We start from the raw sequence: 13,766 nt of genomic DNA on the forward strand, positions 1-13,766 counted from the left end.
AAGATGATTAGCGCTCGGAGACGGTGCGCGTGGCGGCGCCGTAACCAGCGGGAATCTTTCATGAACGGACGCGACGCGCGACACTACGACGACTGTCGGTCGACAGCACATCCTCTCCAGCGCCAGAAACTAGAGCAAAAATCGAAAGCGTTTCCTCGAGCGAAAAAAGGTTTTAGATTAATGACCAAATCGGTTGAAAGGTCCGCCGCCCCTCTGATCGAAGTAGCCAGAGTCCTGATCTAATAAATAAAAACCGTCGGTTTCATCGACCAGTCAAGGTTATCCGCAACGCACCGGAGAGTGAGTCGCGATGAGAAGCGTGGAGAGAAAACTTTTTCAGACCGTTTTAATTGTGCCCAATATATACAATGTTTAATGAACAAGATTCCGTAATTTTCTTTCGCAGCTCCATCGTTAGTCGACGAAAATTTTTCTCAGACGCCGCTACCGTGCGCCGCGACTGATTGAGCCCGAACGTCAGCCGTTGACATCGCCATCACCTTGCGCGGCATTGATTGTATCCCCTGAATTTCTTCCGATAATTCTCCAGTTCTCGCTACGTCACTGGATCGGGCGAAAGGTGCAAAATTGCTCGGAATCGAAAGTTCGTAAGCAACTGATCGATGGACGGGAGCGAGGTACTGCTTCGAATCGAGTGGGGAATACGAGGAGTCAGGCAATCGTTGCTTTGACCGATCAGATTTCATCCGAGTCGCTGATCGATCCGGTGGGATGTACTACTGACGAATCATGGAAGCCACTGATGATTGCGAAGATCTTCTTCGATTGGGAAGGCCGGCGCGGCGGCGAAATGCACGGCTCCCGTTCGGTGGTGGGTCGGTGAGATTTGAGTTGAGACAATCGATCGTTTCGTCGGCCGAGCGATGATCGATCGAATCGGTGATCTGAAGATACCTTTGCCCCGGTAGATGGCATCGTGTTCATCCGGCGGAGAGACTTGAATATCCTTCGCATGGTCTCGGGCTGCCCAGGTGAGCGATAGAGAACCTACCCGCGCTGTTTTCCCGCCGCCCTACCGCCGAATATGATTCCGCGGTACTTCTTACATTCCTCTAGGTGCCGTCATCCTGAATCGTGGATCGTGACTCATGACTTATTCATCGAGGATGGAACTTCAGATTGAGTGTGAGTCCCTATTCGAAAAACTGATTGCCAAGTTTGCGGCTGCTCTCACTCAGCGAGGAGGCTTCCAGAAATGAGCTTCTTGGGAATGCTCAAATCCAATAAAGATGCTGATGAGGCGTAGATTGGAAAATGAAGACAGAAGCGAATCATTAGGTGGGTATATGTTTCCCGATGATCGGAGTGAATCTGATAATCGAGCCGATAAAGCATAGGCTTCTCACGCTCTTTCCTCAAGTGTTTTCCGGGGAATTTTTTTTCCCATTCTAGCCCAGGTCAGGGTCGTCGCGCTCGTGCTTGAACTAGTCTCAACTACCAGTCCTGTGGAACCACGTCGAATCGAGCGCTGTTGCACGCACCGTATGGATAGCTCGGAGAAATGAAAATTATCCGAGTCGAATGATTATGATTCGCCCTGTCGCGGTCATAGACGCGGAGACGCTTGTACACTCATGAATTGAGGACGTTTGAAAGTTTGAGACTAATTTGAAGGGATTTCCTATTACCCCGCCAGAAAGACATCCATGCTAGTCATCCAATCGGTGAACAGAAATTGTGCGGCCTCAGAGGGTTATCATTCTAGTCGGACGTTCTCTCTCGAATATATTTTTGATCCTTTGCATTTTTTAACCTCACGGGTTCTTAGCTCGCCAACCCCTTCACCACCATGCTATTTAATAAGAACACAAGTCGCCGCATATCTTCGCCGAAGCCGACCATTACGTAAGGAACCTCTCAAATCGGACGTCAAGGACTCGGAACGGACCAATTAGCTCCGTCGATTCTGAACAAACACAAAAAAAACCTCGAGTGCTCGTTGTTTCGACGATTCTGCCTTCCCTGAATTCAGAAGCGACATGACGGTGAACCAGTCGGAAGTCCAATTTGGAGGAGACTAAATGTTCGTCGGATTATACATTTTCCGAATTTTTTGGTCAACCTATAGCGTGAAACACTCGCGCGTTCTGCAATCAACGGACACAAGACATAGGAGGTCAAGAATCGTTTCCTCCGTGTGTTCAGTGTTCAGCACCGCTCGGGAAATCATGAAGCGATTGCGCACCGGATTGTTCATTTCCGTGGAGGCCCAGCTATGAGCAGGATTCGATTCCTCGGAAATAGATGGCTATCCACTGAGATATCGGAATAGTACTCAAACAACTATCACACTGATGATTGACATAATCTCCGATGTCCATTCCAGCCCTGAGAGATGGTGTGTCCACCTGGGCAACAGGAAAAATGATTACTCACCTCATAGTAGTTATCCTCGCGGTATTTGATGCGACGATACTGACCATCTGTAGAAAAAAAATCCGTTAGGAATGTACTCCTGGTCGACCTTTTGTTCAACGTCTGTCATCAATCCTTCATCTATCAATGAGGCGGCATGGGAATCGTCCCGGAGTTGTTCATTTTGCTCCGTGATCGGGCTCGCGCTGTTGATCGATGAAGATGTCTCGGTGCAACACGCTCACTTCCCAACCGATCGATGAGGAAACCCCTACGGCAGCTCAACTAGATCATCAACCGGGAGCTGACCAATTAGATACAGAAAATTGCGCCAAATCAAGCATCATCCGCAGAAGCTCCAGGTCAGGGCCACGAAGTACTCGTCCGTCTTGCTTCGTCTTCGAAACACAGAGAACGGTGAAGAGCCGGAACGGGAGGCAAATCCGGTTTTCTTCCATCCGCCGACCCAAACTCCAGAATTCATTGTGGTAGACACTATGTAGCAGTAAACTCGACCTTGCCTCTGATTCCCAGCAGCTAGTCGCTCTCTTCTAAGAGAGACCTGGAGGAGTAGAAGCCTCGGCATGGATCAGCTCTCGAGCGGACATGATCACCTCCGCTACAACAGCGGCAAAAGTCTGCTGCGGGGTGTCCTCGAGAGATCTCGTCGAGTTCCACATTACATGCCCTCGGAAATCTCACGGTACAATTTCCCTCTATTCAGTATTCTTTCCGGGGTAGGAAGTATTCGGGTGCGCGCGACTCGCGTGTTGACGAGCAGGTACCCAACAGAGGATTCGGCGACGATTCCCTGAAGAGTCTGACCGCGCATCCTTCAGTTGGCAGCTCGTTATTGCGATGATTTGTCCCACGCTTACGTATATGCTTATTTTGCCTGATAGAGTATTCTCCGAGCCAGTCCCGAAAACAAAACAGCCAAAAAATAAGGGGAAGACAAAAAAAGTCTCAGCAATACGTTCTCAAGGAAGTTTTCTCGTGACGACAACACTCAGTCAAGAACCAGGATTGGATGGCGGTCCGACGCGGGCATAACAGCTTACGTCAAGCGATTCGACGGGGGTTACTCCTTACACTTTTTGTTCCTCAATTCCCCGTTAATCCTCTCGCATTCCTCATTGGTCACCAAGTGGAGTGCCGGCTGTATCTCCTTGGATACAGTCGGCAAAGCGGGACAGATGATTGCTTGATCATCATCGAGGGGGAGTGGGATATCTGCTCAATGATTCGACAAGTCTTCAAAAGTCGACCCACAGTCAAATATGCAGGAGTTGCAGAGACGGATTCGGGGCACGACATAAGCTCGAATTCTCGGGGAAGTCTGGCATATTATACGTGGGTAAATATTGTGTCCCAACTGCTTAGTCACCATCGACTGAGCTCATTAGAATAATGTCTAATTCAGCTCCGATGATCATTTTCGCGAGTTTGCAACCTCGCGCGTATGACGGAATGTTATTCGAACAAGAGCCGCCAACAATCAACACGGAGTAAACAAACGAAGTAACTTTCGCTAACTCCCCTCGGGAAGCGATTTCGGCAACGATATTTGACCCAACAATTCAATGAGAGAAAGTAGGACCTCCTTGCTGGCTGATACATGGGGATCTTCTGTTGACAATCACTCGACCTTGGCAATGTCGAGCGGAAGTTTTCATAGACGGTGATGGGAGTGACCAACCTACCCTCTGGCCAAATCCAGTTGCCACCTCACGCCACCATTATGTCTAATCGCTCCGTCGGCACTCAGAGCTCGAAGAGTTGAGGGAGCGAAGACAGCTCCGCTGTGGATCCATCCCTTCCGCGGGCATCGAATTACAGAATTCAATTCCCTGGGAAGAAGTTCAATTCTGTACGTTTCTTCCGCTCAAAACTAAGCGCCTTAGGTCCCATTGCTCCGACGACCATCGTTGGCGTCGCAAGCGACAGGGCGCGATCCGGCGCGCGTGAACGTTTGCCAAGACAAGGAATGAAAACAAAAAGGAGAGAATGAAGAAGCAACGGAAGAGGCGGTCGGTCAGCTGACCAGCAACATCCCAAAGGACATGACGAAAAAAACAACGAAGACGGACGAACGACGGCATCCGTCGTTTATGAATGTTACGTGTGGTGCTTCGAATGGAGCCAAGCCGCCTCGACGACGACATCCGAAGCGTTTCTCGTCAGAAAGGCACAGTAGCTTTCCACCCGGTGACTTTATGTGCACTGGAAAGATCGATGTCTTCTGTCTGCTTTCATGGACATATCGGAGGTTCAGGTTCCGAGAAAACATGCAACTGTTCCCATGTCGATGAAGCAAACTTCCGTGAAAATGAATCAGAACTCTGATTCCGATGCTAGGGCCAGCTCGGCAAATATTTCTCACGATCAGGTCAAACGTCATCTTTGCTGAATACTCGATGTCGTATTGAGCCGACAAGGCTGTTTTCAGCGTCGCTTCCGGCGTTTAACTTGAAATAATTTGGGTAGGTTGATTACAGGTCTGTATATCAGTCAATCCATTCATTATTTGGGAGTTGATCATGATCGTATGATTGATCGATTGATTGCTAGACTAAGGGCACGTATCGATGAAAAGACAGACCGGCATCTGACTAGTTCAATGTTTCACTGTTTAGGGTCGATTGAATGATTAGTTTTATCAGAATGGTGGTGTCGTTCACGGATAGTGGCACATTTTCCCAGCTCGATGGCAACTAGCTGAGCATATTGAGCCATGCTCCACAGATGGATACTTGAACGATGATTGATAATCCCGACAAATCCCTATAATAGCGCGGATTCATGCTTGTTTGAGGTAACACGATCCCGTTGATGTTGAATAAGGCTCTCCGCATCGGGGTCTTGTGCAATCTTCTGACCGTGATCGATCCAGAACTCAGGAAATCAGCCGTTGCACCGTCCAATCAATTGGATGAAGTCGTATGACAGATGATGTGGAGAAATTTCTCGCATCTCATTCGATCAGAACAATTTCTATTTCGCAATGATCTGTGTCTGTTGCGATCTTTGCGAGGAGGGTGAGTATTCTATAGGTTGGAGGAATATCGAAGCGTCTCCTATCAGTAGAGCGTATCGTTTTCGTCTTTTGGCACCCATTCGTTCTCCTCTATGACGCGCCTGATTAGTGAGCGTGAGTGAGAAGCCTCAGAAGGGATCGGATCGATCTCCCTGATCGATCAGATGATCCGCGACTAGCTAAGGTGAGCCGCGAATACGTTCCAATCGATCCGCGAAATCGCTTGAGTATGTATGGATCGCTGGTCGGAGTTCCGATTCCGATATACCGGTTGAGTACAACAAATAATGAGACACAGCACAAAGCAATGAGCGACAGTGCCTCTGCCGATGCAAATTTTGACGCAACAAATATTGTCTGATTCCGTCTGCTCCCGCTCTTCTCGCGACCAGATCAGCAGAATGGAATGACTGGAACGTTCTACCTAAACGTTTGTGGATAAGTAGTGTCTGATTGGAGCCGGAGTCCCAACCTCCCCATCTCGAGAATGGAATTCCAGTCGTTTATCCCACCAGTTTGGTCTCCGTGATGCTCTGACTCTATGAAATGAATCGAGAAGCGGAAAAAATTATTATGGAGCATCGAAAGAAATACATGCCATCGAAGATCGACTGATGCGTCGGAAGCGTTCGACTGGAATCCCAGAGCTTCTTGGTGCTACCAATGAAGTCTCAACGAGTCTCATTATCTCAATTCTTCAGCTCAAGATTCTGTCGGCCGGATTCTGTCGTTGTCCTTTGATCGAGACCTCTGATCATGAGAAATTAGTCATGAAAAGCTCTAGAATGAAATAGCACTCCGATTCGTTTATTCATGAGGGGGATAATAAATGAACATGGAAGATCAATCCGAATCTACCGGATTTCAGGGATTTCCGGGAGAGATAAATCCCGTTTCAGGAACTTTTTGATAGATATCGGCAGCAATGCCTTCTGCTTCCGATAAAGAAGATGCTGCCTGCCATGTCGAAAATTTCGGAGTGGGCTCCGGAGGAAATCAGATTCGGGCATCCGAATGTCGAAGACAAGGTGATTAACAAATTCTCTACTGCTGCTGACGTTGATAAAAATTTGTGGTACACAAATCGGTCGGCCTTCTCATTCACATTGACAGTCGTACGTAAGTACGACTGCGCTAATGCTTTTCTGTAATGATCGAGAAGCCTGTTTGCTCGGTGGTCGATCGACAGTCGAAATCTCTCATAAACAACAGCTGCCGTGGCAGGACGTACAATTCGGTACCGATCGGATCAATGAGCAGCCGAAGATCAAAGATTCACCCGGGCTGATAATCGGCGGAGGAGATCTACTCCGCAGAAATTCGGCATTCTACGACTGAAGTACGATACGTCCATTTTTCTCAAACAGTAAGAGCCGCTGGATTCACCGTCAGCAGACTACGGTGATTGAGAGACTTTCCTAGAGCAGCGGTCGAATTAGCAACTACGGGAAACTATCAAGCGGTCAACTCGGTCGGCTGGTCGTCATTCGAACAAGCCACTCGCGTCGGACCGGATACAACAATGAGGACTCGACCGGGAAGGAGGTCCGGGAGAAGGAGAACGACCTCGGCGAGGAAGCTGAAACCGAGTGCGCGAGCTCCGATTGTCCGCTCCGAGTGAAGGGCTGATCTTTGACCTGCTTGTGGTCGACTTGATCGCGTCAATGCGGATGGGAGGTCTATTCAGACGTCCACTAAAATGAAGAAGCGAATCGATCTCGGAAGCAGATTTCCGTCTCGAAATACTTTCTGAGACCCCGAGAAGAATGTACAAGACCCAGATCGAGTAGACTTCTATTCTATACCGGTAGGCTCTATATATAGAATATTTTGAATTTCCTGTTGGTCCGCGCCCATGATCGCTCTTTTTCATGGGCAATTATTGGCGAAATGCAAACTATACAGCGATGATTAGGCTCTGCTGGAGTCTGCGTTGACGTCTTTTTCGGTGGCGCCCCTGTAGCGGTGACGATTTCCTCAGCTTCTGTCATTCTAGTCGTACACGAGTGAATACGCGCAGGAATTTGCACAACACTTGGTGCAATATGATCACTACGATTATATGAGTCTAGTGAAATGTGCAACGAAAAAGCAGAGCAGATTTCTTACAGCGGCTACTCCAGTCCTCGCTGGACAAACCGTTTGACCGGCATAGGATCGCATTAGCGAATCTTTCATCCGTTTGCTTGTAACTCGTGTCGTTCCTTTACTACATTCACGAAAGTTTGTGTCCAATAGACATAAAAGTCAGAAGAGTTGCCATGATTCCTCACATGATATTCCAAGGATGTTCCGGACCATATACTAACAATGAATTCGGAGTTATGTAAAAATTACGCCTCCCCTGCCTCACAAGTCCCGCTCACGAGTCTCCGACAGCTGGGACAACGAATCTGAGTTAGGCCGGGGACGAATGCTCGAAATTTGGTCAAGGCTCATGATTTGCAATTTTCGCGAGTAATAATCCGATATGCTTGATACTGAATGGGCTGACTTAGGAGAAAAACACGAGCGAAAATTTCAAGATTACAGCCTGGAGAGCTTTGTCCGTTCATGGCGAGTGTTCCCGCCCTCCCATCTTTGGCGCTGATCCGTTCGCCCGCCCGCTCGGTCAGTCAATCGCCAGATAAGCCGTAGGGTCTGTCCGTGCGGCGATTGATTCCATATGATTTGGACAATCGAGCCCTCAACGATTCCACAAAGGCTTCAGCTCGAATCCTAGCTCCTTTTTCCCTCCTCTATATATATTTTTCTCGTCACGAATCCTACTCCAAACGCCTCCACCACAAGACCGATGCGCTATCGACAATGAACCGTCTTGTGCCGCCGATGATAAACGCGCACTTTCGAGTTTCATCACGAGTTTTATTCCGGGGCAGCATCGCATATAGTTCAAATATTTTTGGGAATTCCTCGAAATCCACGGCAGTCACCCATCACTCGGCTCATACTATTCTTCGCACCGCTACCGTTAAAGCCCACGGTTTCCGGAGAGTCCGAACGCTTTAGACAAAGAGCGACGATTCTCTCGAAACCGACAGGTTTCCTCAGATTATCGTATTGTTGTCCCTCACACGCTAGGACCATGATACTGGGTTTTTAAGTGTCTCTCCCGTCAGTCAGCTTCTTCTCATCGTTTCAGTGGAATCACCCATCACCGCGGTCGAGAATGACAAATGGCAATTGAAAGCGACAACATTTCTAGACGTCGCCTCGTTGGTGACGATTTCGGATCGATGAGCTCAACGGAGCTTCGGAGGGGGAATCTCGGATCCGACTTCTCCGGTCCGCCGATGATAGGTGGCTTCATCCGGAGATCCGCAGAATTGACTCAGACTTGATTGGGATCGTCGCAAAAGAAACACGGAGTCCCGTCGAGTTATCATCCAGTGAGGAACGAAGTCCACCTTCACAGTGGGCGTGGCGATCTCTTTCCGTCAGTGGGAGTTCTCTCGAACAGATCGGACAAGCGGAATCGATCTCAAACTGCTCCAGATGAACTTGAAACGAATATTCGACCGTGGTTGGAACTAGTTACAACATGTTGTTTTAGAACTCCATGAATATTCAAGAGGATCCAAGGTCTGATCACGCAGCCGCTTCTCTTTTGGCCGATCACGAGAACTTCGTTGGAACTAGCGGGTCTGTTTACAAAGGAGTCCTACGGAAAGTTGAAAATTTAAATGCAAACAAGTCGTCGAAAGACGCCATTGATAGAAGAACGCCGCGCCGCTACACCAGGCGTGCTCGCTGATTCTCCTCTCTCTCATCGAGGAACAGACTTCCGTCGTGAGTTAGTTCGGTGATGAGAGAGATTGGCATTACTCAAGCAAATGTTCCCGTGGCGTGAGTATGCTGAACTCCCGACCAAGAGAAGAGCGACAAGCGAAGAAGAATATGGGCTAGCGTCTGCCTTCGAAGAATTAAATCAATTGCAGCAACCATAGGTAGCCGGGGCGGACCATTCTGAATCGATTCCGTCGTGAAGATTGGTGACACAGAATAAGGTCTGACCGAGAGAGGCTTGAATCTCGCGCACTACCGTGGGTCCTCGATGGTTTCTGGGGAAAGATGCGGGACTGCGAAGTCGAATCTCTTCTTATCCGCGCTGTGAATAGGGGCCAGACTCGGTGGACCGGTCGGAGTTCGAGCGAATGCCATCGATCGCTCGCCGGTCCATAAATCCGGGGGTTTCCCTGAGCCGGATCGGAAGGATCACAGAGACAGGGTGGGAATGGAATCTCAACTTACCGGCGATAGCAACAACGGCCGAGACGGCCACGATCACAAACAGCCTCATCTTCACCTCAGGCTAGGGACTCACGGCACACAATCCGAAAGCTAAAGCGGGTTCAAGCTACGACGGTGGATAGCTTTTCGATGGAGGCACAACACAAAACCGTATTCCGAGCGTACGCGGTAGTCAGTTATCTCGAGCGAAAAAATCCGCGGCGAGAACTCTTTCTCGCGCACCCAGAGCTCGCGCACTTTTGTGCGGGAAAACTCTTCCGGAGTTTGCTCAAAGCGGATCGATCCTTGCGCGAATCACAAAATAAGAGTGGTCCGCGTGCAAACTCGAGCGAGAACACACAGAAGTCGCTTCTTAATAGTAAGAGCACTAACAGAAGTCTGGATCGAGTTGTTTCTCGACGTGAGCGCTTGACGGGAGCAAACGCGAGAACCCTCGCCGCTGACCGAAGACCTTCTCGCCTTTCGCGCGACAAAACGTTGATCGCCAACCAATCGAGTGCTGCGGTGGCCGCGGAACGAATGCTGGCGTCGCTGTGGAGCCAAATCTTGACGCGAGTTCTAAAGATACTGAAGCGACAGCTGATGCAAATCATGGACCGAATTCGGAAATGCGGGATTGGCATCAGGTCCAGATGCGCTGTTCCGCGGCGAGTACTGGAACAGGTTTCGCAGGGTTCCTGCCGTTTTTTCAAGTCACAGGACCCGTGAGGCATTTCCAGTTCAAATCGATAACTGCCATTACGCGGCTCTCACGATTGACTCATACGTATGCTTCCGATGCATTTCGCTCAATAAGAAGAAAGAATCCGTGAAAACGGGTTCCGAAGCGGATACGCCACCGCAGGCAATTCGGAGCGAGTCACGGCTCATCTTGCTATTATACTTTTCCCTGCACGAATAACTGTACTATGTGTGGTATCCGATATAAGACTTCGGCATGATTCGAAAAAAAAATCCTGCGCTCGTAACGACGTGAAAACGAAAACATCAATTACATAATTCACGGTCGGGCATGCGGAGCCCGCGATTTCTAGCGTCCTGGAGACTGTTTAGGAAACGCCGTCAAAAAACACGTATGGTCGCTCGCTCGGCCCTGAAATCACCACATCAATTAGTGGGACAAAATTCAGAGACTTTCTCGTCGGGAGAGAAATCGAACTGGTGCAAAAACTCCGTGGGAAGAAAGCGTCGGCCCTTTAGAGAAAACAATGCGACGACTGTCGCAGGCGGAAGGTGCCAAAGAGGAAACATCTTTCACCAATGTTTATTGCATACAACAATGGAAGCTGATCGACTCTGAACGTAACGTTGAACGGTGCGTGTGTGTGAGACAACATCAGCCTCATCCTTGTTGCCGATGATTTATGATCATTCTCCCGAATCAGTGAGACTTGACTTTTTGTTGGGCGCGGGGAGAAATGTCGCCGAAAACTCCGTCATGGGAAAATACGATTCGCGAAAGCCTCGGAACCTGGACCCTCTTGTTTCCTTTCGAGGGCTAATCCTTTTGCGAGCGTCGACTCACTTCTCGATATTGGTGATTTGCATAAGCTCATTAAAGGGAGATCGATGTCTAATTCTCTCTTCCGATTGGGCTCATCTGGTCTCGTGGAAGAACTCAGGAGCGCGGAATCTCGCGACTCAGGCTCGGAGAGCAACAGGAGCTAGACAGCATATACATGGAGTCTGAGCTGCTCTCCCCAACCACTTGGAATCGGTATGTCCGCGGTTAAGCATCGAAGTCGTCGCAATTCTCCAACGGTCGAAGAGCCATGATCCTGCTCTGAAAGGAAGGTGCCCTGGCTGAGCTCAAGGCATGGGGCCCACAGTTCTCTCGAGACACACACATTTCTCAGCATCGAAATCGAGTTTTTGTTTCCGAAGGCCGAGGCCCGACTCACCGTCGACAGCTAATTCGGAGTCATCGATCAAGAATCACAACATTCGTTCGAGAACTCGGTGACATATTCAGTAGAACGTTCTTGTGCTCTCTATCCGCCGACCCTCGATGATGATCGGCCCGCGTCCGCTTGTTCTCGATAAACCGGAGCGATCCGAGTGCGAAGTCCGGCGTGTCTTGTGATATCTGCCATCCCCGGCTATAGTCACCCATTGGGTACGTATGCGAAGGTGATCTTGATTTTCACGGGTCTTTCAGACGCGTCAGATCGGTGCATAGCACCATTGTTTCTATGGGGGAGAAAACGGTCAACAATCATTTCTGTCCAAGCTTTTTTTCTGTTGCGTCTATTTCTGACGCTATGCTCGAGCTCGCGAATCAGATAAGAGTCCACGAGAACCTTGACTGAATCAGTTTCATTAAAGTCAATTTTCCTTTACGCCTCGAAGAATCTGAACGCCTGAAACCGACACGGCCATTGCAATGCATTTCACTATCTCGCTCAAACTAGGCTTCAAAATTCATGTAGATTTTCGTCCGACCATTTTCGACAAATTTATCGCGAGCTACGGGCTCTAGAGTCAAGTCTGAAGGATTCTCACCGTATCACTTGGTGGAATTCGCTATGAACGGAGGAAACCGAAATCGAGAGGGAAAATTCCGCGGGAGCCTATCAGGTAGATTGAACCCCTCGAGTTTCTCTGCCTTGAAGGAGTCTCCCGACCGGTGTCCCAGCGCGTCGCTGCTCTAGACCGTCCCAACCTTGAGGAAACTGTGTAAGATCTCATTTTTGATGAGAATCTATTTTGGTCCCAAGTAGACACTTCTCAACTGAATCAATGCTTGGGGGGTTTAGTGTAGTTTCCGGATGATGAACTTCTTGTGTTTTCTTTCTGACCGATAACCCCGTTCGTGAAGGGATACGCTCGAGTCGGGAAAGGGCTGAGTGGTCATAATCGGAACGTCGGATATTCCGAGATAACTCAACTTGGCGGCAGAACTTACGACGGCATAACAATTTAGAGGGTCGGATTGTTCACGCAAACAAATGGAATCAAATATTTGTCACGCTGTCTCGACCACAACACTATGTTGACTCGCAGCGAAACTTCTCACTCAGCTGAGACGGTGACACGTAACATTTCACAGGTCCTTCGCACGAGTAAACGACGATTCCCACAGAATTCACGCGCTTTCATCGCCCACGAGCCGAAGTCCTCAGTTCGAATACCTCCTCAAGAAAGAAAGTTCAAATCGGTGATGGCCAAAGTTGTCTTCATCCTAGCAGACATCATCATCATGTAAAGTGAAAAACCCTCGACATTGCAAAGATCATCTGTCTCCCGTGACTTTCGATTAGTGGCTAAATTATCATTACTAGAACCAGCGCTTGTTACGCATACATTCGTTGCTAATCATGTGAAAAATTGTTCATCGCTGCGAAATTAGCCAGTCCGCGAAGCTGAGCTCGTTTTTCACGAGCTGGTTGCTCTCGACGGGATCTATCGAGCCCGATTCCCGTCGCGGGCATTGAGATACCTCGCTTTCGGTTGGAGAACTTCGTTGATACTGGCGCAAACTTCAAATTTTTCATGAATCCGAGAACTATAAGGCCATCCTAGACGATCATGATCAGTCAGATTGCGGTCAGCCGAGCCAAATCGTCCCCAGACTTCTTCCCGGGATATGGCGGAGCTTGGCGGGGATTCTGCTCCATGTATGTAGCCGAGGACCTGGACTCCCAGGATACGCCCTCTTTTCAGAGCGAAGAAGGCAGCAGAAAACCATGAAATTAAGTTTTCGGATGGGGGTTGAAATTCATATTCCCGATCGACTGGCCAAGCTCTTCTCGCTCGAGGATGCCTGGGGTTGATTTTTCTCATCAGAGCGGCTGGAAGACTACGAGCGAAGAACGATCAGGGGAATCGGATGTGGTTTCCAACAATAGATCGCCGTTCCGTTCCGTTCGATATATTCCACGAATTACCTTGCATCGTGACTCGTGACCCTTGATAGAGCGATATCGCCTCTCATAAGATTGTTTGCATAGGATGCACAGAGCAGCGAGGCAGGTAGCAAAGTCGGAGTCCCCGCTTGACCAGTTTGTTGTTCTGTCAGAAACAATATATTAGAGGAATTCGATAAACAATTAATTCTGTATTATCGAGAATCGATGATAAGCGGCCGACAATTGCGGAGGAT

At 49.0% G+C, this 13,766-nt stretch overlaps 1 protein-coding gene across 1 annotated transcript in view; it reads right to left on the bottom strand.

Annotated features, from left to right (window-relative positions):
- The window catches only part of LOC100909301 (uncharacterized), a 44,676-nt gene extending 34,819 nt beyond the window's left edge, over positions 1–9,857 (bottom strand). The window contains exons 1-2 of the mRNA XM_003741283.2: positions 9,665–9,857; positions 2,398–2,444 (exon numbers count right to left, since the gene is read on the bottom strand). Coding sequence (XP_003741331.1) covers positions 2,398–2,444; positions 9,665–9,713 — 96 coding nt within the window. The 5' untranslated portion in view covers positions 9,714–9,857. The remainder of the gene's footprint in view (positions 1–2,397; positions 2,445–9,664) is intronic.
- Between the last annotated feature and the right edge of the window lie 3,909 nt (positions 9,858–13,766).

This window comes from Galendromus occidentalis, unplaced genomic scaffold, assembly GCF_000255335.2.
Source record: "Galendromus occidentalis unplaced genomic scaffold, Mocc_1.1 scf7180000077141, whole genome shotgun sequence".
In the NCBI taxonomy this organism is placed as follows: Eukaryota; Metazoa; Arthropoda; class Arachnida; order Mesostigmata; family Phytoseiidae; genus Galendromus; species Galendromus occidentalis.